The sequence below is a fragment of the Echiichthys vipera genome (genome assembly GCF_963691815.1).
Source record: "Echiichthys vipera genome assembly, chromosome: 15".
Lineage (NCBI taxonomy): Eukaryota > Metazoa > Chordata > Actinopteri > Perciformes > Trachinidae > Echiichthys > Echiichthys vipera.
The window spans coordinates 21,123,270-21,150,678 of record NC_139840.1 but is presented as its reverse complement, the minus strand read 5'-3'; the positions used below and the strand labels follow the sequence as shown (position 1 = coordinate 21,150,678).

Here is a 27,409-nt window from a genome sequence, read left to right as displayed (position 1 = left end):
GAACCTCTATGCACAGCACCCCTTATATCATATAGTATGGCATATATATTACATGAGTCAAGTAAGTAAAGTGTAACACAATTGTAAGCTTTAGCCAGTGGAATCAATATCCAAAGACTGAGCAAACATGGTCTGGATTTAGACTGGATTAGAAATTGGAAATAATGTCTGCGTCAATAAATAAACCCAACACACACTGCTGCAAAGAAAGGACATTAGCAGAGAAGATGCCGATAAACATGAGATTGTTTTGTTTTTTTAGCACAGCATTGAAATGTGTGCTGGATGAGACGGTTGACCATGATGCAAAATGCTACGTGTCAGGGGATGATGTAGACATTCCTCTACAGTAACAGCAGCGAGGCTTCACCACAGTGTCAAAAGGCATTGCAGCTTAATGTGCTTCTGCACCCAAGTCGATACTCTAAATGTCATCTTTTAACACAGATAAATAACACAACTAATCTTGTGTGATACAACTCAATATCCTCCACTAACAAGGGTGCGGGGGCAATAATCCTTCATTAAAAACTGCTGAATAGTTGCTGTATTGATCAGTGTGTCTGTATGCGTCATTAAGTTGTACACCCCTTATTTTCTTCTCCTCGCAAATATAGAGGTACCTTAGCATTCGGCGTACCTCTTTAAACAGATAGATGTCAATTTTCACACAGACACACCTGATGCACACACTGAAAGAATGGTAATGCAGTCATTCCCTCTGAGGGTCAACAAAAAACTTTGAACAAATTTAAATCAGACAGATGTGTTGCCTTTTTTTAGCCACCTAACACAAAACAAAAGGGATCAGTTTCTAAATTTGTCAACTCTCCGCAACTGCAATAAAGTTAATACCGGTACATGTTAATACCTTGACTCTTTTTATATCTGCGGTGTGTCTATTGGGGCAGCTATAGATTGCAGATCTCACCTGGCAGCAGAATACATCTCAAATGCATCTCATGTGATTCATTGCGATTAGATTCTCCATTCCCCGCTCTCATTATATTTTATCAGTAGGGACAGTGTGACCACTACTGGCTACAAGACATCTGCAGCCATGCTAGTAGTAAGGCTGTACTGAGGCACATTGGTGCATTGTTGTGTGAACATGCTCATAATGACAATGCTGGACATGCTGATGCTAAGAAGGTGTAATGTTTACTACGATCACATCTTAGTTAGCATGCTAACACTTGCATAGGCTGAGGCTGATGAATTACACCAATTACAAGTGATTACAGTTCACCCTGAGGAGGACATGTGCGGTTTCATGGCAATTCATCTAATAGCTGAATAGACATGTCACTAAAAGGACAAATGTGAACCTCAGGGCGGCGCTACACAAACAGTTACAGCCTCAAAAAAGACAGAATGATTAATCCTCTGGAAAGCATGAATATCTTTACAAAATGTCATGGTAATTCATCCAAAAGTAGTTGAGAAGTGGTGGGCCGACCGACATGCTGACATTAACACTCATAGAGCAGTGCCGCTAGCATGGTTAAAATACACATTTGCTTTCAGACTCAGATCTGCACTGGATATTTGCACAAAAAAAATTCTGATAATATGAAATCACACTCAGAGACAGAAACACAAAAGACTCTGGCCTTCACATCAGGTACAGACTGTGTTTGGTAGCTTTGACATGAACCAGTATTAGCTCACATGGTTATTAGCACTTAACATCTACATCACAGTGTGTTCCTTTTTCATTCAGGGTGCACTCACCTATTATTAGAGCTGTCCACATGTTTTAAGGTCATCCAGGATGCATTTAATTAGCCTCAAATCTTAACAGGGGACTCAGATACCTTTATATCATCATGCATTTATGTTTATTTCCTTATAATTCTGGCAGGGAAAAGCCAGGGGGGGTAGAATGGCCGCAGGGAAGGTTTCATCACTTTTGGATGGTGACTGCAGCCCACCTTTGCCTTGTTACATCTATATTGAGCCTATCTCTTTGTGACATTGCATGGTAATAGGATGGCAGCTGCAGCCAGTTATCTCCAGAGGCAGTTATGATATTCTATCATTAATGGCTCCCTTGCCTCCGTTTCCCTTTTGACTGTCTGTGTCGTAGCCTCGTTGAAGTATTGTACTGCTGCATGTTCATGCTTTCTATCTATCCTTTCTCTCCAGGTCCAAAGTCTGAATAATGACAGTGGTGGTCAGGACTAAGCGTTCCCAAAAAACTGGCCATTACAATGACAACATTTCCAACCCCTCTAAAGGGGAAAATGGTCCCATGGTGGTTTTATGGGCTGTCACAGCAGTTGCCTCAAAACCAAGTGGTGGAACTACCGCATTCACAGCAAGTCTGCTTTTTGACACACAGCCAGGCACACAGTTCTCTCCTGGCCACGATGAACTGATAGCAAACACACTGGGCAGTCATGCACAGAGAAATACACAAGAGCAGACAGAGGCAGGGGGCAGATACAATCCAATCACATATACAGTGTGTACACATGCAAATACACACATGTGAGTACTGAGCTTTATCAGCTCAGCTTAATTGAGGCAAATGAAATCCCAGCATTTGACAGCCACAGGGACCAAATCGCCACATTGAATTTGAGTCACTGCTTCCTGCCAATTAAATAATGAACATTTTGAGGGAAATGAAGTATAAACATGAACTGGCCTCTCTCTGTGAGCCTCTTGGTAATGGCTTTTGGACATGGTTGGAGGTCAGAGAAAATTAACTGGGCTCTGAGCAGTGCTCTTTGTTCTCAACTAGTTGTCAACAAACCTAACGGGACACCAGATTCAATTTGATGTAATTAGCCCCCTCTATGACTTAGCCTGGTACCCCTAAAGAGTTACTTTACCTAATTATAAGTGTTCAGCATGGTTGAACACATCAGTCACTCATGAAACTATCTAATGTGACAAGACACTGGAGGGCAGACGGGCCTGGGAGAAACTGAGTCATTGCCTTGATGTTTTTTATAATACAATTTAGTAATCATGCCAAGTATATATCAGCAGAAATCTATTCGTGATTATGAGATGAGGAAGGTTTAGATGCTGTAGCACAAAATCTGAGAGTGATGTGCTGCACTAATGAGGCAGAATGTCTTTTTTGAACTTTCAGTGGAGGGAGATGTATCTTTGCAACAGCAACTATGTAGGTTACAAGCTGCATAAATATAAAAAGAACAAAATATGTTTTTTACTCTATAATGCAGGACGACATAGGATAATTAAAAAAGAAAATCCTGATTTTTGACTGATGCCCATTTTCAGCCTCACAATAGGAACGTTTAACTTAAATCCTATTGCTGCAGATACCTTGCACCGAGCATTTAAAAACTCACCTTCTGCCTTGCAGGTCTTAGTGACAGGGTCCATCTCATAGCCTTCATAGCATTCGCATTTAAAATCCCCCTTATAGTTGATGCATATCTGGCTACAAGCATCAGGGTTCTCACACTCGTCAATGTCTGCAGGGAGAAGAGAGAAGAGAGATTATCAATCAAGTGAAAGACAGAGAGATAGACCCAGTCAGACAGAGACAGACACTGACTTATTCACTCATGAGCTACACTAGATAAGAGTGGCAACTACATCACTAGAATGTAAAAAGGACAAATGATTTCTGGGAATAACAGCTGTAATTTATGAATAAATATTGAAATTTATATCTGCAGGTGCTGGAGAAGCACACAGATGTGTTGTCATTCAGTTAATGGGACCAAAGATGGTGACAGGGATACAGGGCGTGTCCCTATTGACTTCTCTGTTTTTTTCAAGCAGATCCGAGGCTTTTTCCTTGGGTGTGATGGGGAAACATTAGCGTTAAAAGGATGGGGAAGGGTGTGAAGGACAGAGAATGTGGGTGTGAGAGAGAGAGAGTAGTATGTGCTAGTGTCCCTGTGGGAGTGAGAGAGCTGGGCACATTAAACAAAGACAGACAGCTAGAGAGCTGAGAGCTGCCCAAAGAAATATAACGCACACTGCACTGTAGCTTGGTCGGCAGCCGACCTGCCACTCATTTTCTTATCTTTCTCATCTGTCTGTCTAAAGTTTCGTTATTTACCCCCACAAGTTTTTTTGTCCAGTAGCTGGTAGCCAGTGGGGCACTGGCACTCGAAGCCGATTGGTCGGTCCATGCAGACATGGGAGCAGCCACCGTTGTTGATCATACACTCATTCAGCCCTGGGAGACAGAGAAAAGAAGCAAGTGGTCAAATGCAGCCAATCATAGAAGAGGATGTAACATTATGGTCATTCAAAATCAGATTTAGGAAAAGGCATCAGTTGAATTTAGTCCAAAATATTTTTGAAAAAGGCTAAGGGAAGTGGAATGGCCTGTGCTATTTGATACAGGTGTATAAGTACGAGTGGGACATAGGTGGGGATAATAGCTATCATATTCATAATCTTCACTTTATCTCGGCTCTTGTACTCAGCTCTTTTCCATCCTTTTTTGAAGCCTTATCAGATTGTCTCCAAAGTGAAAAAAGGGAATCAAAGAGAAGCAACATCACACACGGTAAGCTCTTAAAACCGAGAATCAAGTCCATCTGCAGGGGTATGAAATATGTGTAGAGAGAGGATTAATGCTGGGAACTGGGTTTCTGAGATGCCCCATGAGGATCTGCTGTATCACAAGAGTGAGGACATCTAAATTAAAACAGGCACTCTGCTTAAATCGAGGCAGAGTGATGTAAAAACGTCCAGACAATGAAAGAAACTGGAAAAACAAAAGAAGATGTAAAAACACAACCACTCTCACTTTAAACTAGGTCAAAGCAGCTGACACAAGGTTGGCACACAATGAAGAAGGGAGCTAGGATTTGATTTTGCTGCACACAGTGGTTTTATGAATTACTAATAAGTCACTGGGTCGCTTTTTTAATCTCCTCCACAAGTTTGTTCAATATCAGGTATCGTCTGCACTGACTTCACATTTATCAGGAGTTCATGAATCATGTGTAAAGACCTTCACCAAACCCTTCTGTCCATGTTTGATTTGATTTAAGAGACGATATATTGTTTTAATGACTCACAGACGTTAAGCTGAGTGAAAGCTAAAAAAAAATCCCTCAAACATTTCCTTCAACAGCATAGTCTTTGCTTTTTTTACACAAACAATTAAGCCCCACTGCACAATGAACAACAGACAACTGGAAAAGGGTGATAAAGAGAAAGATAGATGAAACTGCGAGAGAAACCTCACTCCTCAATACGAGCGAGTGCTTAATTCGTCCACAGCATCCTGCCCAATCTAGTGTAACACATTTGTCAATAACCAGGGAGCTTTATATCATCAGTCATGGAAAGCAGAGCCACAGTACAGTATGTGTGTGAGTTAGTTAACAGCCTCAAGCAAAGCGTCTCCGTGAACTCCCCACCAAGACACAAGTTCCAAAGTGAAGCTTCATTGGCTGAATAAATAAACAAAATGAAAAAAATAAATTAACCTCTGCATATTGTTTTCACATCTTCATAACATAACATTTACATAAATCTGTAATGCTTTTCTTCTGTTGACATTCGCTGAGCCAGCAAGTATTGTGTATGTTATTGCGCTAAAGAAACAGTGGATTTAGCAATACTTTTAATTTGAAAGGGTAACACTGCCGGCGTTATATTTCTTGAAATGCTGTTAATACAGATATTTTTCATGAGAGTGTTTTGCTGGGATAGGAAGTATTTTTTGCCAAAACAAAATGAGGGTGGAGCTGCAGAGGAGCGAGAGGTGGATGGGACTGAGAACCCGAGGACACCTCCATGTGAGAGTGTTTTGTCGATCACAATGTAGCCATTCTAGAAAGCATCCCCTGCTTTATCATCTATTTTACTCTAAATTGGACTATAATTTACAAAATGAACATCATGCTGTGTTGAAGAAGACTTGTAACTCGTGATGGGGACCATAAACTCATAACTAACATGTTTACTGAGGTAATACATCAAGTGAGAATTAGGGCAATTTTCTCATAGACTTCTATACAATCTGACTTATTTTTGCGACTTTTTTGCTGACTTTGAGTTGCCCCCTGCTGGCCATTAGAAAGAATCCAGGTTTAAGGCACTTCTGCATTGGTTTCACTTTTCATGCCGGGGGTTGCTGCTTGGTCGAGACTATGAGACTTGGTTGGCTTCTGCTGTTTATGTCGTTACACACTATACAGGCACAAAGTGCATTTATACAAGATACCTTGTGAATGCTTTGTTTTTCTATTATCACAGGGAAGTTATGCTGATGCCATGTCAGTCAAGATAAGTGTGGTCCGCATTCACTATACAACTGAAACACACTACCAGCAACACACTGACTGTAGGGATCCAAGATCTTTTGCACAGCCAAATCCCATTATTCTTTATTTATTTTAACAAAATTAAAAAGACAGAGTCGACTCTCCAAAGGTTGTCTGAAGGTCACTTTTGTGAGAACATTTTCATCTTTCTTTGCTTTGTGTAAGTGCCAGCAGAATTTGAGTGCTGCAAATGCCAGCATTCCCATCTCTTATTCAGCTGTATGGGTGACAGCAACCTGCTACTCACAGTCGGTGCTGCTTTCTCCGTTCATGTCAGTTCAGAATTAACTCCAGACAGAAGAAAGACCAGGATGTGGCTGTATTTCAGGACCCACTCATTCATGTTTCTTTGAGAGGGGCTGAGTGGGTAACAAACATGCCTCAGGGGAGGCTGTGACAACACGAACAGCTTTTTCTAGAACACTTCCAAGGACAGCCATGATTTAGAGGTCACTTTTCCTTGGGCAAACAAACATGCCGTCTCTCCTCCTTTACTCCACCTCCTCTCCCACCATTATGTACTAGTTATTTGCGGCCGTTGCTCTCAGTGAAAGCTGTAAGTGATGGTGCAGTGTTAAGAAATGAAAGGTATGCAGAGTAATGAGTCAGTACTGTGATGAGATGCCATTATTTCTAATGAGATGGGAAAAACATTTACTTGAGCACAGAGAGAAATCCATTGTCTTTATTTTCCCCTGATGTAAGGCTGGTGCGGCAAATGCAATTGCACTGAACTACGTATAAGTGTGTTTCAGTACAGTGGGGGAGTTATTGTCTCTCTGTGTGTATAGTGTTTTTTTGTGTGTGTTTTGGTTTAAGGAACATCTTGGGCGTAAACGGTTGAGTGAGCAGAGCGATGAGCTAGGTGTGTGTGGACACGCTTTTAATGAGCTGGGAACAAGACCTGAGTTGAAGGAGAGAGGGAGGGAGCTATGAGAAGAGAGAGGGATGAAAAGGAGGAACAAAGGGAGGAAAATTACTCTCGGGAATAACTGTTTCGGTCTCCATCCCTGGCAGAGGGCAGTCCACTCTGACATCTGTCACTTTTCCCTTCTCAACTTTATGTTCCTCTGAGATGTCATGTCATTTCATGGGTGTATATCTGCTTCCTGCTCTCTCACGTCAGAAACTTTCCCGAGCCTATTTCACACATGCCCTGCTAACCTGAAATTCTATAGAAATTACCCAGCATGGCTGTCTGTGAGACCGCAAATATCAGAATCAGTTGGACTGAACATCAAACGCTCTCTATCCTGCCAGTTCCCTGGTACAAAGACCGTTTACTCTCAGTGTGAGCCCAAGTGTGAATAAAGCCACTCATCGTGTGCAGTGTATGGGCCGAGTAAATGTGCGTGTTGATGACGTGGGGTTGCCGATACAGGAAGAAAACAAATCTCTGATGAAAACTAAATGTCTAACTGGAGACACAAAGCACTCTTCCACCTGGCACTAAAGCAGCACACACAACAGTGCGACTATCATTGCTATTTTCAGACCAACGCAGTTGTCATTTTCATGCCCATCGCCCACGTTGTGAAAATAGCAAATGTACATGTGCCTTAAAACCGGACTTAAGAAGAAGATGTGATTGTCCCACTGACCAACAAAAACCTTGTCTAAAGTCAAAGGTGCAGTTTTTACCTGCTATTTACAGCTATTTACCGGGTGCATAAGTCACATTAAGACTAGATTTTCACAGTTCTATCCGCAGCTCAAGGTTAATTCACAGATTTGAAATAAAAGAAAGAAAGAAAGAAATACATTGTTGATGAGGAAATATTAATAACATTCTCTAAAATGCTGACATAGTAGAGAGCAGAACTGCTGTCCATTGCTCCACTAAAAGCTCTTGCGCCATTCATTCTAGACCAGGTGCCATGGACTGTCTGAATACGGCCAGAAGAGATTCATTAACTTCTGTTGGTGAGAACCAACGGAGAATCTCTCGTTGTGTGCTACATGTGTGAAAGGGAAACTCAAGATAATAGTATGTGGACCTGATAATCCTAACTTTGTCCACAGTTCTTCAGCACAGATGCAAAGCCTTAACACACCATGTTTTGTTTCCTTAATGAGGCGCCACTTTCATGCACTCAGGGTCAGTAAAATAGGTTTATGGAGACAGGAAGAGAGATAGAGAGGAGAGAGTCGCAGAGGTCTTTTTCTACCGTTTGATGGTAATTAGTAAATCATTCTTGTTCTGATCAACACAGACTGCTGCTAATTTGAGTGCTCCTCCAAAGCCTTTGAAATGCAAGGTAATAGGAGGGAGGTGGTCGAGTTTAGTTATGGCAAACACGATTACGCTGCTACATTAACTGCTTGAATTAATTTACAATAGTGTGTGTAATTTACTCATTGCACAGGGCTGAGCCAAATGCTCAGCTGACACACACAATCTCCTTCATTTCATACCAGTGCATCAGGGATAATAGAGAGTTTATTAACAGCTTTCACAAGTCTACAACCGAGCACCTGCATGCAGGAAAAGTCCTCTTACCACACTCCTTCTTGGGCTCATCTGATCGGTCCTTACAGTCCTTGACAGAGTTACACACCTTGGAGCTATCAATGCACTCTCCATTCTTACACAGGAACTTCAGGGGTCCCTCACATTTTGTGGCTGCAACAGAAAAGCAGAGGAGAGATCAGCATCTACACTATGAACTTCAAAAACCTGTATTTATATAAGTTACTGCAGAATTATTCAGAACCTCATGCATTAAAAAAAATCTGCGAAGTCCAATTGAATATCTCCAGTGGTTGAAGACTCACATGAAACAAGTGACAGCAAAAAATACTTCTCACTCAGATATTCATCTTCCTGCATAAAAAGCCCAGTGCAATAAAAGCTCTAACTCTAATTTGGTCCAGTTTCATAGTGCTTAATACAGCTTAATTTCCTGTAACACCATTTTTGCAGTACACTTGTAAATTATGTATTATGGTAAGAACAGAGGAGGGAGAAGAATGAAATCAGCTTTAAAAAAGCAAGTGTTAGAATGTTCTGTGATATCAGCTTTGTTACTTAATCTCCTTTTACATTTTTAAATTCCTTTGACTTCTACAACACTATAGCTGGGCAGCTTTGGTCAACCACATTGTACAAATCACACAGATCCTGTAGCCACAAAGTCATTGCTGGCCCTTACAAACACCGTCGTTTTGAATCATTTCACAAAGACAGACACGGGCAAAAGGCAGAGACATACTGACTCGAACAAATACACTAGCAGACGGAGCAACAAATAGGAAGACAGATTTGAACATAAAAGAAGAAGACAGGTCAACAGGCAGAGTGGAGGAAGGTTCTGGCAGCCAGACATGCAGACAGGGATGACAGGTATACCCACCGTTGACACAGCCAGATTCATCGCTGCGGTCAGGACAGTCATGGACCTTGTTACACTGCTTGGTGCCGTGGATACAGGAACCATCGCCGCACTGGAACTCATCGGGCCGACATGTCAACAGGGCTGTAAAAGGGATAGAGACACACAAAGACACACTTGAAATTGAACTTTCAAGTCCTCTTTAATCCCTTCAAGAGGAACACAACATCCTGCAGTCAAAAGAACCTACCCAAGACCTCCTTTTGTTGCATTTCACCCCAACAGTTTTTTTTAGAAGTCTCTCGACTTTCATCTGTTTAATACAGGCAAGACATGCCCTAAAAAATATTTTAAGCTAGAATTACCGCCTTGCTTTACATCCAAACTGTTCAGACTTACTTAATATATGTAGTGAAGACTTTGAAAGCATTTAATAAAATATATTAAGTGTATTTTTTGGGTGAAAAGTAGATGCTTCATACAAATCTTCAACCTGACAGCAAAGGATATCTAAACAACGAGCACAGATTAGTGTCACAGATCCAGTATCCGACCAAATATAATTTTTATCCTTTTTAGACAGTTGTGTGAAATGCCAAAATTAGTGTAGGATGTCTTGGCAAAAGCTCACTTTGAGAGGTCACAATGACCTTGATCATTTATTACCAAAATTTCAGTTCATCCTTAAGTCCAAGTGGACGTTTTTCCCCAAATATGATTGGAAATTCCCTCCAGGGGCTCCTGCGATATCAAGTTCACAAGAATAGGACGGAAGGACGGACGGCGGACAACCCGAAAACAATGCCTATCGCAGGTACAACAGCATAAAAGTCCTTTATAGGAGCATGGAATCAGAAACGGTGTGCACTAATACATAGAGTACTGGACTCCTATCTATTCACAGCCTGTATAATGGGGTTCTGCCTAGGACAGAGACAGTCAACCTGAGGGTGTGTGATGAATGATTTTCAATATAGTAACGCAAAGATGGAGGCTGCATGAACCCAGACCAAATTTCATTAATATCCCAAGCACAGACAAGCTTTTCATCAAAAGGGCCTCGTGGGTTCACATAACTCCTTTCTAAACCACACTAAAAAGCAATATTTATGACCGAGGGGGATATGATATAGCGTTATCGCATGATGAGTAGAACAGAGGGAATGTAATGGACACAGGGCCACACATGTCTTCACAAATGCACATACAAGCATTTGATACTAGGAAAATACACAGGGAATCTCTGTCTGGGAGATCATCTAGGGATCTGATTGGTCAGTTACATACAGACCAAGCCCCCACCACAGCAACTTCCTGGTTGATCCAATAAGGAATTGTCAAAAACTGCAGTTCTCCGAGTGTCCACTGAGAGCGGTTTGCACAATAGAGCAGTTTCTCATTGACCCCCATGTTAAACAGGCCGTTTTCACAGCATAATTAAACCTGTTAAAGGCCTGGTGCAAAAAACACATTCTAGTTTGTATGTTTAGGTCATATCTCCATGACAACACTGAGGGGGGTGATTTATTTTGTACCATGCTAATTTCTATTTTATTGGAGGTTAAAGTTTATAAATAATTAGGGGCGCAGCCTCTGGAGGCTGTGTTGAATCACAGTTTAAATCATATATCATAAATGTTGGCTGCCTGCACTCGACTAGCGGAGCTGGTGTAATCGCCACTAGAGACACGGAGCACCATGTCAGTCTCTACCCTCTAAAAAATCCTGTTCCTGTTACAAAATTTAAAAAAGACTCCTGTTCCATCCCGGTCCCAGAAAAAAATCTCAACATTGACTCCTAATCCCGTTTATCGAGCAGCGTGTTCTGTTAGCCTAGCTCCCATGCAGTGGTGCAAATGTGGCTAATTCAGTATACATCAGCCAGAGGTACGTATCTCCGTCCCCCAAATGGCACATCAATGCCCTTTTTTGGTAAGAGGAAATGAGGCGGAGTCAAAGTCTGACAAGATGGCGGCTCCAAGAGGCGAGTACAATTGGATCAAATTGAGAGGACGGGCCCCGACGGAGACTCTGCATCCATTTTTTTATACAGTCTATGATACAGACACATGCACAACTTTATATTTAATGTTGGTAATATATTGATGAATCACAACAACATGTCTTCAGCTGAAAAGCTGACAGAAAGCTCAGTTTATATGGCAAATCAATCCGCATATAGAAATGAAAGTATGTGAACATATAACAGTTAGTGAAGGTAAATGGTAACCACAGTAAACTCTGGACAAATACGAGGTTGTGCCTGTACCCGCCTCCAGGCCCTTCTCCTAATACAGGGATCCAGGAACAAAACATCCATCTCTTGTTAAGTGCTGCTTATATGACACCACAGAGTGTGAGAAGTGGGTTTGATGTGTGCACCGCACATCTTGATAATGAATAGTGGGACTATCTGGGCTTCACACTCTGGCTTAGTGTGACAAGAGCTTCAGGGCTCCCCCATCCATGACCAGCTAATAGGAAAACCTGTTTTATCACAAGGCCCCATCTTCTCACCGTGTTTATCAACAGAAACACATTCTTTACCGGACACATTTAGAGATAATAAACCCTATTCTAACTCCCAGCAGAGAGAAAATGTGCTAAATGACAAAGTAACACCTCACAACTGTCATAGTGCTGAAATTGTATACCAGACAAGGGGCTCATACTCGGAGTGATATTACATCAGTCACTCTCACGTGAATCTTTTGCTGCTAAACGCGCAGGCAAACTCAAGTTCCTGTTTTGCAGAACGAGGCTTGTTGACTTTTCTGTAAAGGAACTTCTCGTGCCTTCACTGATACAGTGCAGTCATTTTGATTATGCATGTTCTGCTCGGTACAGTGGTTTGTCAGCTGAACTTAGGAACTAACTGCAGGTGATGCAAAATAATGTCATTCGTTTTTTATGGACTAATGTGATGAATTTAAAAGGGTGGGACCGCTGACAGTACAGCTCAGAGTAGAACAACAGAAGCTGCACCATGTATACAATATTATCAATGGGTATGTTTTTCAATATTTGTGTTCTCAGGTAACAATGGATCATTCTCAGCATAACTTTAATACCAATTCAATTGAATTCAATTGAATTCAATTTTATTTACAGTGCCAAATCATAACAAAAGTTATCTCAGGACACTTTACAGACTAGCTATAGACCACACTCTATGATTAATTTATGATTTACAGAGACCCAACTATTCCCCCGTAGAGTACGGTGGCAACAAAAACCTCCCCTATTACAGGCAGGAACGTCAGACAGACCCAGCTCTATGGAGGGCGGACATCTGTCTGCACAGGTTGGGGAGGAAGAAAAGGAGAGAGAAAGAGAGAAAAGACGGACAGATGGACAGAGAGAGACAAAGACAGACACAAAGACAGAGACAGACACACTTCCAGTAACTATAATAATATTTATAGTAATGTGAATATGACTTATATGTTATGGCAGTTAATACAGCAGAATAGAACCAAGGCCTGTGTACGTTCATGTTCATCATCAAGTGCCTTGAGTGATAATTATCTAGCCAGAACTTCTTTTTCCTACTGGTGCCGTGTTGTGGAGCACTACATATGAAGTTTTTAAATATGATACTTTTAGAAGTCAGGTTAGGACATTTTTATTTGGAACAGGGACAGAGTGAATTCTTCAAATGACACTGTTATTTAGCTGCCCTTATGCTGTGTATAGGAAATAGATTTTATTCTCTTACATTGTGGTGATTTGATGTTGGCTTTCAGGACTGTGCTCGCTTTGCTTTGGTGTTTTTGTGTTCTGTATAGACTTCATGAATAAAAATCAATCAATCAATCAATCAAGCGATCAATCAAAAGAGGAATGAACCAGGCATTTGTTGGGATTTTATCAACTCTCTAGTCTCAAACCAAACAGATATATTAATCTACTGTTCACACAAAGATCATGTAAAAAAAACTATCCGTAAGTTTAAATATTTCTAAATGTGTTGAAAATTGATTGGTCTGTAGCTGTCTTGGGACAAGAAGAGTATAATAAATGCCATGGGTTAAAATAGTCATAGTGGTAATAAAGTATATGCAGAATAAAAACAGCTCAACCCATATACTAAAGCAAACATAAAGACTTGTTGAATTTAAACAAGAATGATTTAGTGAAACTGCAAACTGATGTTTTTCATATCGAGCAATATTACCAGTATCTGCAAGTTGACTTAATGTTTTGCATATATGGATATCTCCTCTATAGGCACAAAAGTGTACATAAGTACACTCAAAAACATATATATGTAGTATGCATGATTACCTTTTGATCGTATACATTTCTAGTGAAAGTACACGCTTAAAACCTGCTTAGAATGAGCATGGAGTTGGGAACAGCTATAGCCTCTTCATTTTCCATTCTCTATTGTACTGAAACTGTACCTCAGCCTAGTTACATATTCCATACGTACAGAGCCTTTCAGACCAGGAGGACATCCTTTCAAATACAAATAAAGGGATAGACTTGATACAATAGAAACAACATACATAATAAACAATGGAGGGACAAAAGATGCACAATATAGGCGTACAATATAAAGGGAGGAAGGCTTGCCTTGTCAGACTCTCCTGATCTCTTGAGCTCCATTGTATTTTACTCGCAGATCAAAGTGGTAACATGCGGCGGAGAGAATTTGGCAAAGAGACCGAACCAATCAGCTTTGGTTCTGAGGTGGATTTAAGTGTGACACAACAAGTAGCCACTGTTCAGTGTAAACAACATGGCGGCTTCCGCGGATGAAATGAGCGCAGCTATAGAGCAAAGCCGCTCACTAATGATTTTTTTCTCTTGGATCCTTCTGTTGGAATATGGACCGGGCACCTCAAATTGTGCCTTTTATCCTTAAATATCCTTTACTGACATGTTGTTTACTTTTTGAGCTTTGCCTCAACACTGTTATCACGTGATATGTTTTGTTGATCTGATTGGTTGATTTGGACCGTATGTTGGTGATAGACAGATGGTTTATCCAATCAGCAACCAGTGTTTTCACCCCTTCCCAAAAGCTCACCAAACGAGAGTTCCCAGATGGATATGCTGAGCAAATGCGAACCATGCGATTCAATACATCTGGCAGAGTCAGGTTAGAGGAAAGCAAGAAGAAGCAGGAAAAGAGACAGAAAGCAAAACTCACGGCAGTCAGACTCATCAGACTTGTCCTTGCAGTCTGGATCTCCATCACACTTCCAGGTCAGCCGCACACACTCCCCATTGGCACATCGGAACTCCCCGGCAGTGCAGTTTGTGCGGCGGTTAAGCAGGTACGGGACTCCATCGCCACCGCAGCGCTCCGGCCCCTCATCCGAACTATCGGAGCAGTCGGGATCTCCGTCGCAGCTCCACATGAGCGGCACACACTCCGAGGTGTTACAGCGGAGATGGTTAGGCCCGCAGGTCAGAGGGGAGGTGCACTTGAGCTCATCGCTGCCGTCCCCGCAGTCGTCATCGCCGTCACACACGTAGACGACGGCCAAGCACTTGCGATTAGCGCACATGAACTCACCACTGGGGCAGGCTTTGGCATCTAGAGGAAGAGCAGAGAGGAACACAATTCAGAACGGAGTTTGAAGAGCAAATGAGGACGTGTCTGTCTTTCTGTACCAACATTACAGTAGGGAAAGGTGACACACTTATTTTGGGTTTTACAGTTTTTTTCTGCTACCTTATCTTCTTTAATCACTGAAAAGTGGAAGTTCAATGAATATATTAAAAAACGCTCTGTGCTTTAAAATGAACTGAGACATAATAAGCAAGTTCACAGACCTAAATTTGCTTGCTGTGCACAAAATAAAAGATGAAGCTTTAACATTGGCTACAGCTGTAGGCAGGAAGTGAGAGCAGAGGTGAGAAACATATTGGATTAAATTTGCTTTATAAGGACACTGTGAAAGTAATAGTTTCTCAGGTAGGCTGAAAGTCAAAATGGGTATCATAATTAGGCCAAAGACAGACTCACTGCTGGAGGTTATCACAAAAAGATAGCGAGAGACTTTCTCTCCGGTAGAGCAAAAGATAATATAGAGCTCTCTCTGCCACCAGCTGGTCCTCCTCCCTGTGATGGATCTCTATCATGGCACTTTCTCCCCTCTCTCAAAGGATCTGTGGTTGTTCTATCTCATGTATGACCCACAAGGAGACATTGATTATCCAAACACTCCATGTTAGCACACACCTACGTATATTGTATGTTATTCTACCTCACAAATGCATGTAGCAGTAACTACAGAGACGGTGAGGCTGAGAAGGCTGCTGTCCAACTGTGCACAGACCATGGCACAGACAAAGGAATGTGAAAACACCTCTCTAGTGCTTAAAAAACAGTCAGTGAAGTCAAGGTCAGACATTTTAGAGGCCAAAAAAGGAAGAAAAACATTTTTTTAAGTGGAGCTGGACTTTAAATGTATCTTAAACATTTCAAATCATGAGATTTACACCGTACAGGGTCAGAGGATTGACCTATATGGCAGTTTCACTACTCTGCTAAACATGGCTAGTTAGCTTTTAGCGAGCTAATCTCAGTTATAATTAGATTCACCTCCTGCATTATTTATGGGCTACAACAAAAATTAGCTCTTGCGCCAGCTGTGGCTATCTCACCAGATAGCTTAACTGCAGTTTAATTTTGTAGCTGCTGCCAATTACACACTTCAATGGCATGATATTGATTGATCTAAGTGAAGTAGAACTCACGTTCTGACTTTGTCTAAATTCTGAAAATGCAGTTTCTGTGCTCTGGTTTTGATCTGTAGGGCAGTATTGAGCATTTTGTCCTTACTGCATGGAAATGTTTCTCTGCAGGAAGGAAAAGTTGGTACTGTAACATTACCTTTCCCCTTCACACAGCCAGCCTCGAGGCCTCTGTAAATCCTCCTCTCTCCCTCTCTCTCCCTACCTTTTCCAGCTTTCTCTTTCTCGACTCAAGTCTGCCCCAAAGTGCTCCGGCTGAGGTTCCTACTGTGAGCCCATAGCAGCACAGAGGCCAGCACAGAGAGAGGCAGAACTTTGATATTTACACAAACCACAGGGAGTTCAGCTTCAGCATGCCTTTTTGGCTGTTAAGGCTGGTTAGAGGAAGTAACAGTAGTGATTGCTGTTTGGAAACATTCTACACAGATTCAGCCTATTTTAAAGCAGGAGCATATTGTCAGTGACCTTCAGGAGAAAGATCGCATCTCCCAAAGATCAAGTAGTTGGTCTGGCCTTTCAGTCAAGATGTTATCTGCAAACACAGTTATTGGTAATTCTGATCTGGCTACAGAATTAAGTGGTTTGAAATGCATCAACATTTAACCATCAGTTAAATGATAAGCTGAGTTGTTCTCTTCGGTTGGCTGGTTAAAGTCCCCATGAAACTGAAGTAAAGCGCCTTTAGCATCTGTACTGTAAAGCCTTCCTCCCTGATATAGAAAATGTTTTGGAAATTAAAAAATTGTCAGGTACTGTGTCCTCAGACTCTATGAAGAATAGGTGTTCATAATAACTCAACACACATTTCTTCTCATCTCTCAGCATATTGCTCTCTTAGCCACTACAACCATGACTACGTTTCATGGCTAGCTCGCCGCCCAAAGTCTCATTTGATTGGATACATTTTAGCAAAGCCCCAGAGAGCAGGATGAGTCACCAAACCTCTTGATGAAGTCCATCATCCTGCTCTTAGCTTTGTGGGTGGCTTCAGAGCGCATTATTGTTTTTTTCATTGAGAATGTGAAAGTGGCTCTTAAATACTATGCTCTGCACAAGTGGAACAATCTGCAGAAGCATGTAAAATCAGACAAGCTTATCCCTTTGAATCAATTTAAACCCTTCTGACTGACGTACAGCAGCGTGAATGCATGTTTGATTGGTTGGTGTCCCTTATGTTGATGTCCTTGGGTTTTTTTATGCATCGATGTTACTCTATACTGTAACTTTCACATGCTTTTATTGTTTTATATGTTATATAATCAGTGCACCATTGAAAAAGCTTGCTTTCAATTGCCCTCTCCGTTTAAATGAGGGTTTCAATCATTCAAGCATTTTACGGGAAGAGAAAAGACAGGGATTTCGATCTACTGAACTCTGATACTTCTTTTCTGACATATATTTGGTATATATCAATAGATAAATGAACAATTAACATAAATACAGAACTGAAATGGGGAAAATGGATTTTTCATTTCCAAACTTAAACACTAAAAGCAAACCATCAAAAACAGCTCCAGATAAAAAGAGATCATATTAAATGCCATGGAGCGGAAAATCATATGCATTGCCACGTGCTGTGTTTAACTGGGTGAACAAACATCAGATGCAAGTTATTGCTCTGATTACATAACACACACCATATGTTGAAGTCTACTTTCTCAGTGTTTAATTAATTCACTGGTACTGACGCGACTGCCACAGAAGCACCGGGACAGCAACTGATCTGAAAAACAAGTGTCAAGATTCAGTTCAGTGAAAGGGTTGATATTCATTAATATTAAACAGGCGCCTTTTGATTCTGATGTGTTTTATAACTACTGTCCCTGGTCTGCCTCTGCCCTAACTCCATACTAATGTGGCACTAAATAATTAAGCAGATTCAACAGATGTGTACATTATTACACAGGGGGCAGACCATTAGTAATGTACATGAGTGGCCTGGTTACACTGGTGAGTTACTTTGTTTTCCAGTGAACGCACTCAGTAAATTAATTTCAAGACTTCCGCAGCCACTTTGAGCCCATCGCCTGCCTGTGTGTCATGCTGATGCAAATCGCAGAGGGACCCTCGTTTTACTTAGTGGGTTGAATTTTCATTTTTCTTCTCTTCTCTATTTTTCTTCTAGTGTTTGGTGGTGATTGAATGAAAGCATGGAAATGGCATACTAAACACAAAAGGCATATGTGTAAACATACATTGCATGCACATCATGTACTGCACATATTATTAAAGACGTACTATATTTGCTATAGTGCTACACAACCTTTTATGCATTCACGTGTATCACTGCACAATGCAAGTCATGCAACATTATAGCTGTTAAACATTCATATGTCATTGTTATAATTTTGTACATCATTTATAACTTAGATCAAAGCACTGCTGTGCAGCCTGTAAGTACAGCCTCACAGAGCGGCTACCATAGTTGTGATTTTTTTTACTTTTGTTCTCATGATATCCAGCAAACAAGAGAGATCCTTCCTTTAGCATCAAGATGGTGTCGCACACAAGTAAAACGAATAATTCACAAAACACGCAATGCAGCTGAATTTCACTCCTCGCTATATTTTTCTAATCAAAAATAGTTCACTAGTTTCAAATTATCTACAGGGTGGCTACCTTAATTAGTTTTGTTATCAAGGAAAACTTGAATTGTTATATTGTAAACAAAAAATACACAGTGACGTCAACTAAAGACCATCGTCACTGTGTTTAGGACACACAGACTTACAAGTTCAATACAATATTAGGATTGCTGTCGCAACTAGAAAACACACCCTAAAAATGCTAAATTCTCTGAGAGCTTGACATTTGTGGCACACACTCATATACTGCCCCTTCCTTAATACACTGGGTGGGAGAAATTCTTCTATCCACCACTGGTAGTCAGAAGCTGGTAGTGACCAGTTCCTCAGATGAAGAGGCAAGAGATAACGGGTCATTCTACACACATTAGCTTTACAGCTGATGAGTGTGGTGTGGTGTGTGTGTGTGTGTGTGTGTGTGTGTGTGTGTGTGTGTGTGTGTGTGTGTGTGTGTGTGTGTGTGTGTGTGTGTGTGTGTGTGTGTGTGTGTGTGTGTTCGTGTGTGTGTGTGTGTGTGTGTGTGTGTGTGTGTGTGTGTGTGTGTGTGTGTGTGTGTGTGTGTGTGTGCCTGCAGCCAGGACACATGAAGGAAATATATATGCAGTGTATGTATATATAAGTGTACGAGAAGGGTCAAAGGAGACCTGAGATGAAAAGAAAGACATCCAGGTTGTGTGTAAGCAGGATAAAAAAATAATTCATGTATCTTTTATCTACAGACGCACACATACCTCTGAGTACATCAGCCACTGTCTGTGCAGCTTATCATCCTCTAAACTAGATATTCAGACTTAAACTGAGGGGACAGTTCAGACCTGTCGACTGCAACACGCACACACACACACACACACACACACACACACACACACACACACACACACACACACACACACACACACACACACACACACACACACACACACACACACACACACACACACACACACACACACACACACACACACACACACACACACACACACACACACACACACACACACACACACACACACACACACACACACACACACACACACACACACACACACACACACACACACACACACACACACACACACACACGGCTGACCTTTCCTGTGATGCCACACAAACATTTACAGAGGAAACACAGCTGTAATAGAGTAGATACAACTCTCTAATATACAGTTACAACCAAGTGAAGATAAAAGAGGAAAGAGTCAAAGGAAGTATTTTAACCTCCTCTTTGATATCATACTGACTGAGAAGGTAAGCTAACCGAGAGCAAATTGGGGGAGACATGGAAATGGTGCTAAAATGTGGCAAAAAAAACACCCATCTGGATTAGCAGAATGAAATGATTAGGTTTTTTTTGTCAGTGGATGCACATTAGTTGTGTAAAACGGCACTGTGTGAAAGCTTGATCGGTGAGGACGCACCAGTTCAGTTTTACTACATGGACGTGGAGACAGCTGCAGGAAGTAATTGTTAGCCTCCTACTATCCAAGCAGCGTTAAATATGAATGAAGACAACGCGCAAAAATACAACCACACAGAAATATATGCACACACTAGGCTGGCAGGCAAGTCAACCTGACACTGAGAGCAAATACAAACACACATGAAAACACACAAATCCAGACCGCATTTTGTGCTTTGCAGTAGATCCCAACAGACAGGCGAGCTCAGGAGAGAAGCCTGGAGAGTAAGTGCACATTAATCTCCACATCGCTGAGGGTTGAGGACAGTTCAACTTTCTTTCGGAGCCTCTCTAGAACTGCTGCTTAATGTAATGTTGATCAAGGAAAGCTTCCTCTAGTGAGGGCTAGATTCTACTTAATACATAATTCAACATGTGCATGACTCAATTAGCAGGATGCCTCTGCAAGTTTCCAAGTCTGCAGCGGGCTATGCACTCTGTAAATTTCTACTAATAACAGAGCGTGCTGAAGATAACTGTTCCAGCTCAGTCAGCCGGTTTTGGGAGCGCAAACTCTCTACTCACATTTGGGTAAACACCAGTGAAAGAGCATGCTGGCAAAAGAGTGTGTAAGACAACAAGAAGCAGGCTCATGTTGAGGGTGCTCTTCCAACCAAATCTGATGCTTTTGTCTGTTTGGTTAGTTAGCACTGTCATTCAAACTGGTGTAAAACAAACAAGTTTGTGGTGATACAGGATTGTAAGAAAGTGGATTTGAAACACATGTATGGGTTCAAAGGTTCAACTGGAAAAATATTACTTCCTTCCCTCCATTCCTTCTGTTGAACAGTGTAAAGGAATCAATCTCTACCTTATTTAACCAAGATCAAGTGAGAATGGGTTTAAAAATGAAAAGTGTGTTGTGCTTGGGTTGGGTTGGGCAGTTCATCTTTGAAAGATTGAGTAAAGCAAGAAGGACTGACATCCCCTCCACATTATAATAGGGTTCAGTGCTGAGTTTTTACCTGGCTCTCATTATTTATGACCAGTCCTTTATGACTAGTACTTTGGGAACATTTCTGACCACAGAAGAGAGGACAAATTAAACCCCGAATACAGTGAAGTGGAGCATGACATGACATGACAGCGTATTTTACCTACTTTACTTTTTTAATACAGTCCATGGCTTTTTTTCACTGCACGGTATTGGCTCGACGTGCCAGCCCAGGGCAGGGTTCACTTTTCCACTGCAGCTGCTACGTGAAGGCGTGGCTTTTCAGGACTAAAGCTCTATGGTAGCTCTGCGTATTTTGGCCTCTATTCTTAAACATCAGAGTCCTTTTAACTTCTGATGCTCAATGGTGCTGACACTTTCCATTTAAGCCTCAATATTATGAATTAAATGCACCCAATGATGATTTGTGACTATTTTTGCAGCTGGGCCTTTTGCTCGCTGTCAAGAGGAAAATGCAATCGGATACATACACTGTTCATAAAATAGCTTTATTTTGGATTTAGTACCAACGCTGCTGCCTAATTTTACACATATTTTTCATTCATCTCTTCCCTATAAACATACAACTGAGCTAATGCTGCTTTGAAGTGAGTTCTCCAGTTGCCCAGTGCCAACAGCTAGCCTATGCGTAGTTCTAATTCTTCTTCTTTTAAGTTTATGTCATTGACAACACTTTTACAGCACTCACCACTGAGGACGAGGAAGTCTGCAAAACAGGGATTATGCTGAAAGTTTTAAATTCACTGTGAATTATTTTAAATTGTTTATTTCCTATAATGGCCATGTAATACAGTATGGGTAAGGTCTGGTGGTTAGGTTTAGGAAATATAACAGGGAAAGTCATTGTTATTGATAAGGGTTAGGGCTAGATATTGTTATATCAACATCAGACTACTTCCTGCATTGGCATGACCATTGGTATTGGACACAAATGCAATGTAGAAATGTGAAACTCATTTCTCAGGTTACTGGGCTGAATCACAAGCACACTAAAGAATCAATGCTGGGTACCTTCAGATTGATCTGTAGTGAGGTGACATTAAAAAAACGTCTCAGACTGGAATAAGGCCTGATCAGCCCTCAAACTGGCCTGAGCGGCCTTTTTAATTAGCTTAATTTGTGGTGTTATCTAGCAGTGTGCTGCGCTAGTGTCAGGGTCAACTTCTCCCTCCTGGTCACGTTGAGTGGCGTTTACCTCTGGAGGGATTTTGGCCTTTGCCTGGGTGGGCGGAAGCCTGCAGCCCGCCCTCATGTCACTACTGAGAAGCTTAAGACGGCTGCATCAATACGGCCATTAGAATGAAAAAAGGATTAGCACAGGCTAGACTGGGTCTCAATGGACAGCGCAGTGAAAAGCCATCAAAGCTAAGACGACATTAGATCTAAAGTCAATCGAATCACTACCACTTGCTCTGGCGTGAGTGTGTGGGGCCACTTTGATACGGGGAGTCATTAACAGGCCACTTGCAGGCTGATCTGGCAAAAAGTGTCTGTATTTCACAACAAAGCACTTGTATCCTTCAAGGAGGCGATGGTTAATATCTATTCAAGATGACAATTTCTCTGATTTGTGTCTTAATTTTATGCCAAATCGATTGGGCTTCTAGCCTAGAATACAGACCAATCTGGCGAGCTAATGTTTTATTTGCTGTGGCAGATGCGTCTGGCCCCATTTACACCTAGACAGATTTCCAGACGACCAGAACTTTGGCGGGCCAAACGCAGAGGAGCGACCACCTCCGGTCCAGGTTTTAATAGTCACATGTCACACGTTTCGCTGCTCTGAGTGGTTGTAGGGCTATCCAATTTGCGTCCAGTCTGCAGGTCTGTCCAATGCAACACATCACACTCACTACACTCAACAAACTGTCAAGAGAATCAGGATACTGTTACTGTATTGCCTATTTCCTGCTTCAAATGTTATTGGAAGTACATTTTAGTGTACTGTGCATAAAGTTTATGACCATGCTTGCTTAAAAACAGACCATGCCTTGCCCCAACTTGGATGTTTTGCTCAGCCCTGTGGTTGTATGTTTCATTGCTCTGATTGATTTTAGGTCTTCCACTTGCCTCCAGAGGCATTTAGGTCTGCACCAGTTGATAAACCCGTTGGAAATCCAAACTTAACTGAGGGGTTCCAGACAGACACCTTTCTTAATTTGTATGGCAACACCAGGCTATTTGGCTTCCTGTCTAAATAAAAACTCAAACTTGTGTGTATTGGCGCAATTAAACATTAATAGCTTTAACGCCAGCAGGTAATAATCTCAACACCCACACACAAGACAACTGACAGAGAGCAGATGCCTGAAAAGACGAAGAAATTTTTTTTTTCTATAGGATAATAAAGGGATGGTTCTTTTTCTCCCTCTGTGCAGTTTAAAGCCTTAATACCACACCCTCTACAGCTCTCTTGCCTCAATCAATTTTTCTAGACGTGAAGAAGCAAGGGAGAGAGAGAAAAGAAGAAGCTGATTCTTCACGGTGCCTCAGAAGTAGGGCAAGGATAGTCCCTGCAGGGGGTGGGGGGTGGGGGCAGTGCATGGTTGAGTTGTCTGATTGGCTGGGTAAGAGGTGATGTCATTTTTTGATGGTTCTAAGGGCCCTGCAGTGGAAAGGCTATAGACTCGAGGTTCAAAATAAGATGACAGAAACCTCCAAATATTACCAAAACCTGCAAATATCTGATACGACACCAAAAATCATTCCACATCAAAGAGGACTTTGTTGTCAAGTGCAGCTGGTTTAAAACACAAAAGTTACTTCAAATCCTTCTAATTATAAAGTGTTCCCTACTGTGCTTTAATGTCTAAAGCCCCTGGATGATAAGCGAGATCAGAAAGAATGAAACCCCATAAATCACAAAAAAATAGGAAGAACCTCACTTTCTACTGACTGTGAGCTTCATCAAGTCATTCACTTCTGCACATTGGAAGTTCACGTGTTCCTTTGAGGTTACTTCCATTATAGTGGAGGACTGACAGCCGACTTTCACTCACCAGACGCGCACTCCTCCTCGTCCGCCCCGTTCTCACAGTCTTTCTCCCCATCACATCTCCATGACAACGAGACACACTTGTTGGTGGATCCCCCACAGTCAAATTTCTCTGGAGGGCACGTCTGTTTGCCTGTGGGCAGAGATGAAAGAAATGGGGAGATTACTGCAGTGTTTTTATGGTGCCATTAAAGGCAGCAGAAAACAACTACAAGAGACCGCTGGACTTGATTTCAATGCAATTTAAACTCATCCAAAACTCCACCATACGGGCCAATTGATTTTATTGTCTGCAGCGCCTCCAAAGAGACATGCTGAAAGATCATGAAATACAGCAAATGCATAGCTGGCTTTGGCTGAAAAGCAAAAGAACCCCCCCCCCCTCCTCTTCCTGCCAATCTGCTCTAGTTGGCACAAGGTAGGTTTGATCCAGATTACAGTGCATTGAATATGAAGCATGTTGTTAATTATACATCTTTGCTTACAGTGCAGCCATAAGCCTCCCAGTATGAAATCAAGGGCTCAGCATACAAGTCATTTCACTTCTTGATATGAATACTAGATCAAGGTAGAAGCCGGTTTCTACCATTTATCCATTACTTTTAACTAACTAGTTTAGCCATTTATGCTTTTTTTAGCTAATTATTTCAACCATTTAAACATTATTTTAGGTTATTATTTCAACAATTTATACATTATTTTTAGCCAACTAACTTGGTTATTTTTCCATTATTTTAGGTGATTATTTCAACCATTTATCAATTATGTTTAGGTGATTATTTCAACCATTTATCAATTATGTTTAGGTGATTATTTCAACCATTTATCAATTATTTGTGGGTTATTATTTCAACCATTTATCAATTATGTTTAGGTGATTATTTCAACCATTTATCAATTATGTTTAGATAATTATTTCAACCATTTAAACATTATTTTTAGGTTATTATTTCAGTTAGTTTTCCATTATGTTTAGCTAGTTATTTCAACCATTTATCAATTTCTTTATTTTAGCCAAGTAGATCCATTTATCCATTACTTTTAACTAACTGTTTTAACCATTTATCCAATACATTTAACGTTTTTAAACATCCATTTTTACCATTCATTATTACTTTTACGACATTACTATAACTAATATTAGCATTACTTTAAGCTTCAGCATCTGCTTTTTCACTTGCTAACTATCTTTCACATGTTAACTCACTACACCTAGAGTTCAGAGGATACAGCTATACGTATGGACATATTCTTTTCACCAAATTGTATTTTTCTATTATTTAAATCAGTTGAGCTACTCTACACCCTGGCAACTGCAACCATTTGTATCTGCCTATCCAGGTTAGTTCTTCAGACCTTTCAATGGCCATGTTTTCTTTTTTTCATGAGCTCACTGAAACAGCTCACGAACAATGCAAAGAGAGGATCATTAGTAGCGTGATGACTGAGAACAAGCTCCATAATGAATATCATTTACGAGGTCTGAAGAATCTCTGATGCCGTCCCTCGTAATGCTAGGAGTAGACTGCGTTGTGGGTAATTGAACCAGACAGGAGAAGGTCTGCCAAACCATCTTTCTCACACAAAGCACATCTGTTCATATGGAAATGAATTCATTCGAAGACTTCATGCACTTGGGCTTAAATTGAATTGCTTTTAATGTAATGTAAATTCAATTAGCAGTACATTTGAATTATTAAATAAACAACACTATATCTTCCGTGACAATTACAGAGTGTAAATTGCACGTTATATTTTGACTTTCATTCATCATTTTTTACTGAGTCTAAAAGGTTTTAACATTAATGCTGATGGATTTTGTTCTAATTGACTATGGTGTTAATTCATATTATGTGGATTCAGTCACAAAATAATTTATACAATGAATAATAAGTGCAATTCATTTTTCAGTTAAATGGTAAAGAACATTTTTTTACAAGTTAGAATAATAATGTTAATTTGCTTTGCAAAATATTGTAAGATGCATCTGCTGCCACGTTACACAAGATTTTTGGAGCTAATGCGGATCTAAATATTTGAGAGTTTTAAAAATTTGATGAAGATATATTGGCTGATCTTCATTAAGTCTTTTGAAAACACACTGAATCACACAGAAAACACACTTGAATACCATAAACAAACATTTCTTCTCTTATTAAAGTTGGTTATTAAAGAGAGGGAAGGAGTCACTCTACATATGAAAAATAGACTTGACAGTGCTCACCGGCAGACAAACTACATAATGGCTACACAATTTCTTAATAACTTCAAACATATCTTAAACATTTTTGTTTTTCATCTTATTTTGTTGGTATTTTGTTAAACTTACAGTATACTGTAGATACAGACATGAAACACGGGTCCAATGCCAGTGTCCACACTCAGGGAGTCACAGACTTTAAGGCGTGTTCCTGCTAAACCTGTGAGGCCTTAGAGGCCACTGTCAAACCGTCAAGTGCATGAGGGCTCTTTCTCTCTCATGCTCTTTGAGCCCTTCATGCACACTTTCTGTAAGTACGCATTTCTGCAGACTTTGCCTGAGGGAACAACCCACAGTTCATAGCGTAGTGACATAAAACAAGGAGTTACCAGGAGCAGCCCACAAGTGCTTTAAAAATAAATAAAAAAACCTGCAAACAAGGAGGACTGACATGTGTTCAGTCTGGCATACTGGGTGAGCTGATGTGCTTAAAATGACAAAGAAAATTAGATTCACAAGGATTTAAGATATTACATAAAGAACACATGGAATCACAGGAATGCCAGCATAGGCTATGTATATACCCAGTTTAGTCATCAAACAATGATGCTGTTTTGATAAAAAAAAAAAAAACAAGTAAATAGATTTTTTGTTGTCATCCACTCTGTAAGGCAAGATCCTGGAAGACATTTATATCAGGGACAAAACACTTAGTAGCTTTGGCCATGAAGAAGGTAGGAAAGGTAAATATATATATGAACAGATATTTCTAACATATTTAAATCTCTTCGTCATCATAATAAATAAATAAATAGAAATATATCAGCCAGCAACAAGTTATGGTTATTTTTTAGATTGCTTTAAAATCGGTTTTATTCCATTTTATTTTATCTG

At 40.7% G+C, this 27,409-nt stretch overlaps 1 protein-coding gene across 1 annotated transcript in view; it reads right to left on the bottom strand.

The window, feature by feature from the left end:
• The window catches only part of LOC310958038 (low-density lipoprotein receptor-related protein 8-like), a gene marked incomplete at both ends in the record, with an annotated part of 81,220 nt that overhangs the window by 14,441 nt on the left and 39,370 nt on the right, over positions 1-27,409 (bottom strand). Inside the window, 6 exons of the mRNA XM_083928833.1 lie at positions 3,330-3,455; positions 4,052-4,171; positions 8,779-8,901; positions 9,632-9,754; positions 14,769-15,158; positions 24,320-24,448. Of these exons, the coding sequence (XP_083784959.1) occupies positions 3,330-3,455; positions 4,052-4,171; positions 8,779-8,901; positions 9,632-9,754; positions 14,769-15,158; positions 24,320-24,448 (1,011 nt within the window). The remainder of the gene's footprint in view (positions 1-3,329; positions 3,456-4,051; positions 4,172-8,778; positions 8,902-9,631; positions 9,755-14,768; positions 15,159-24,319; positions 24,449-27,409) is intronic.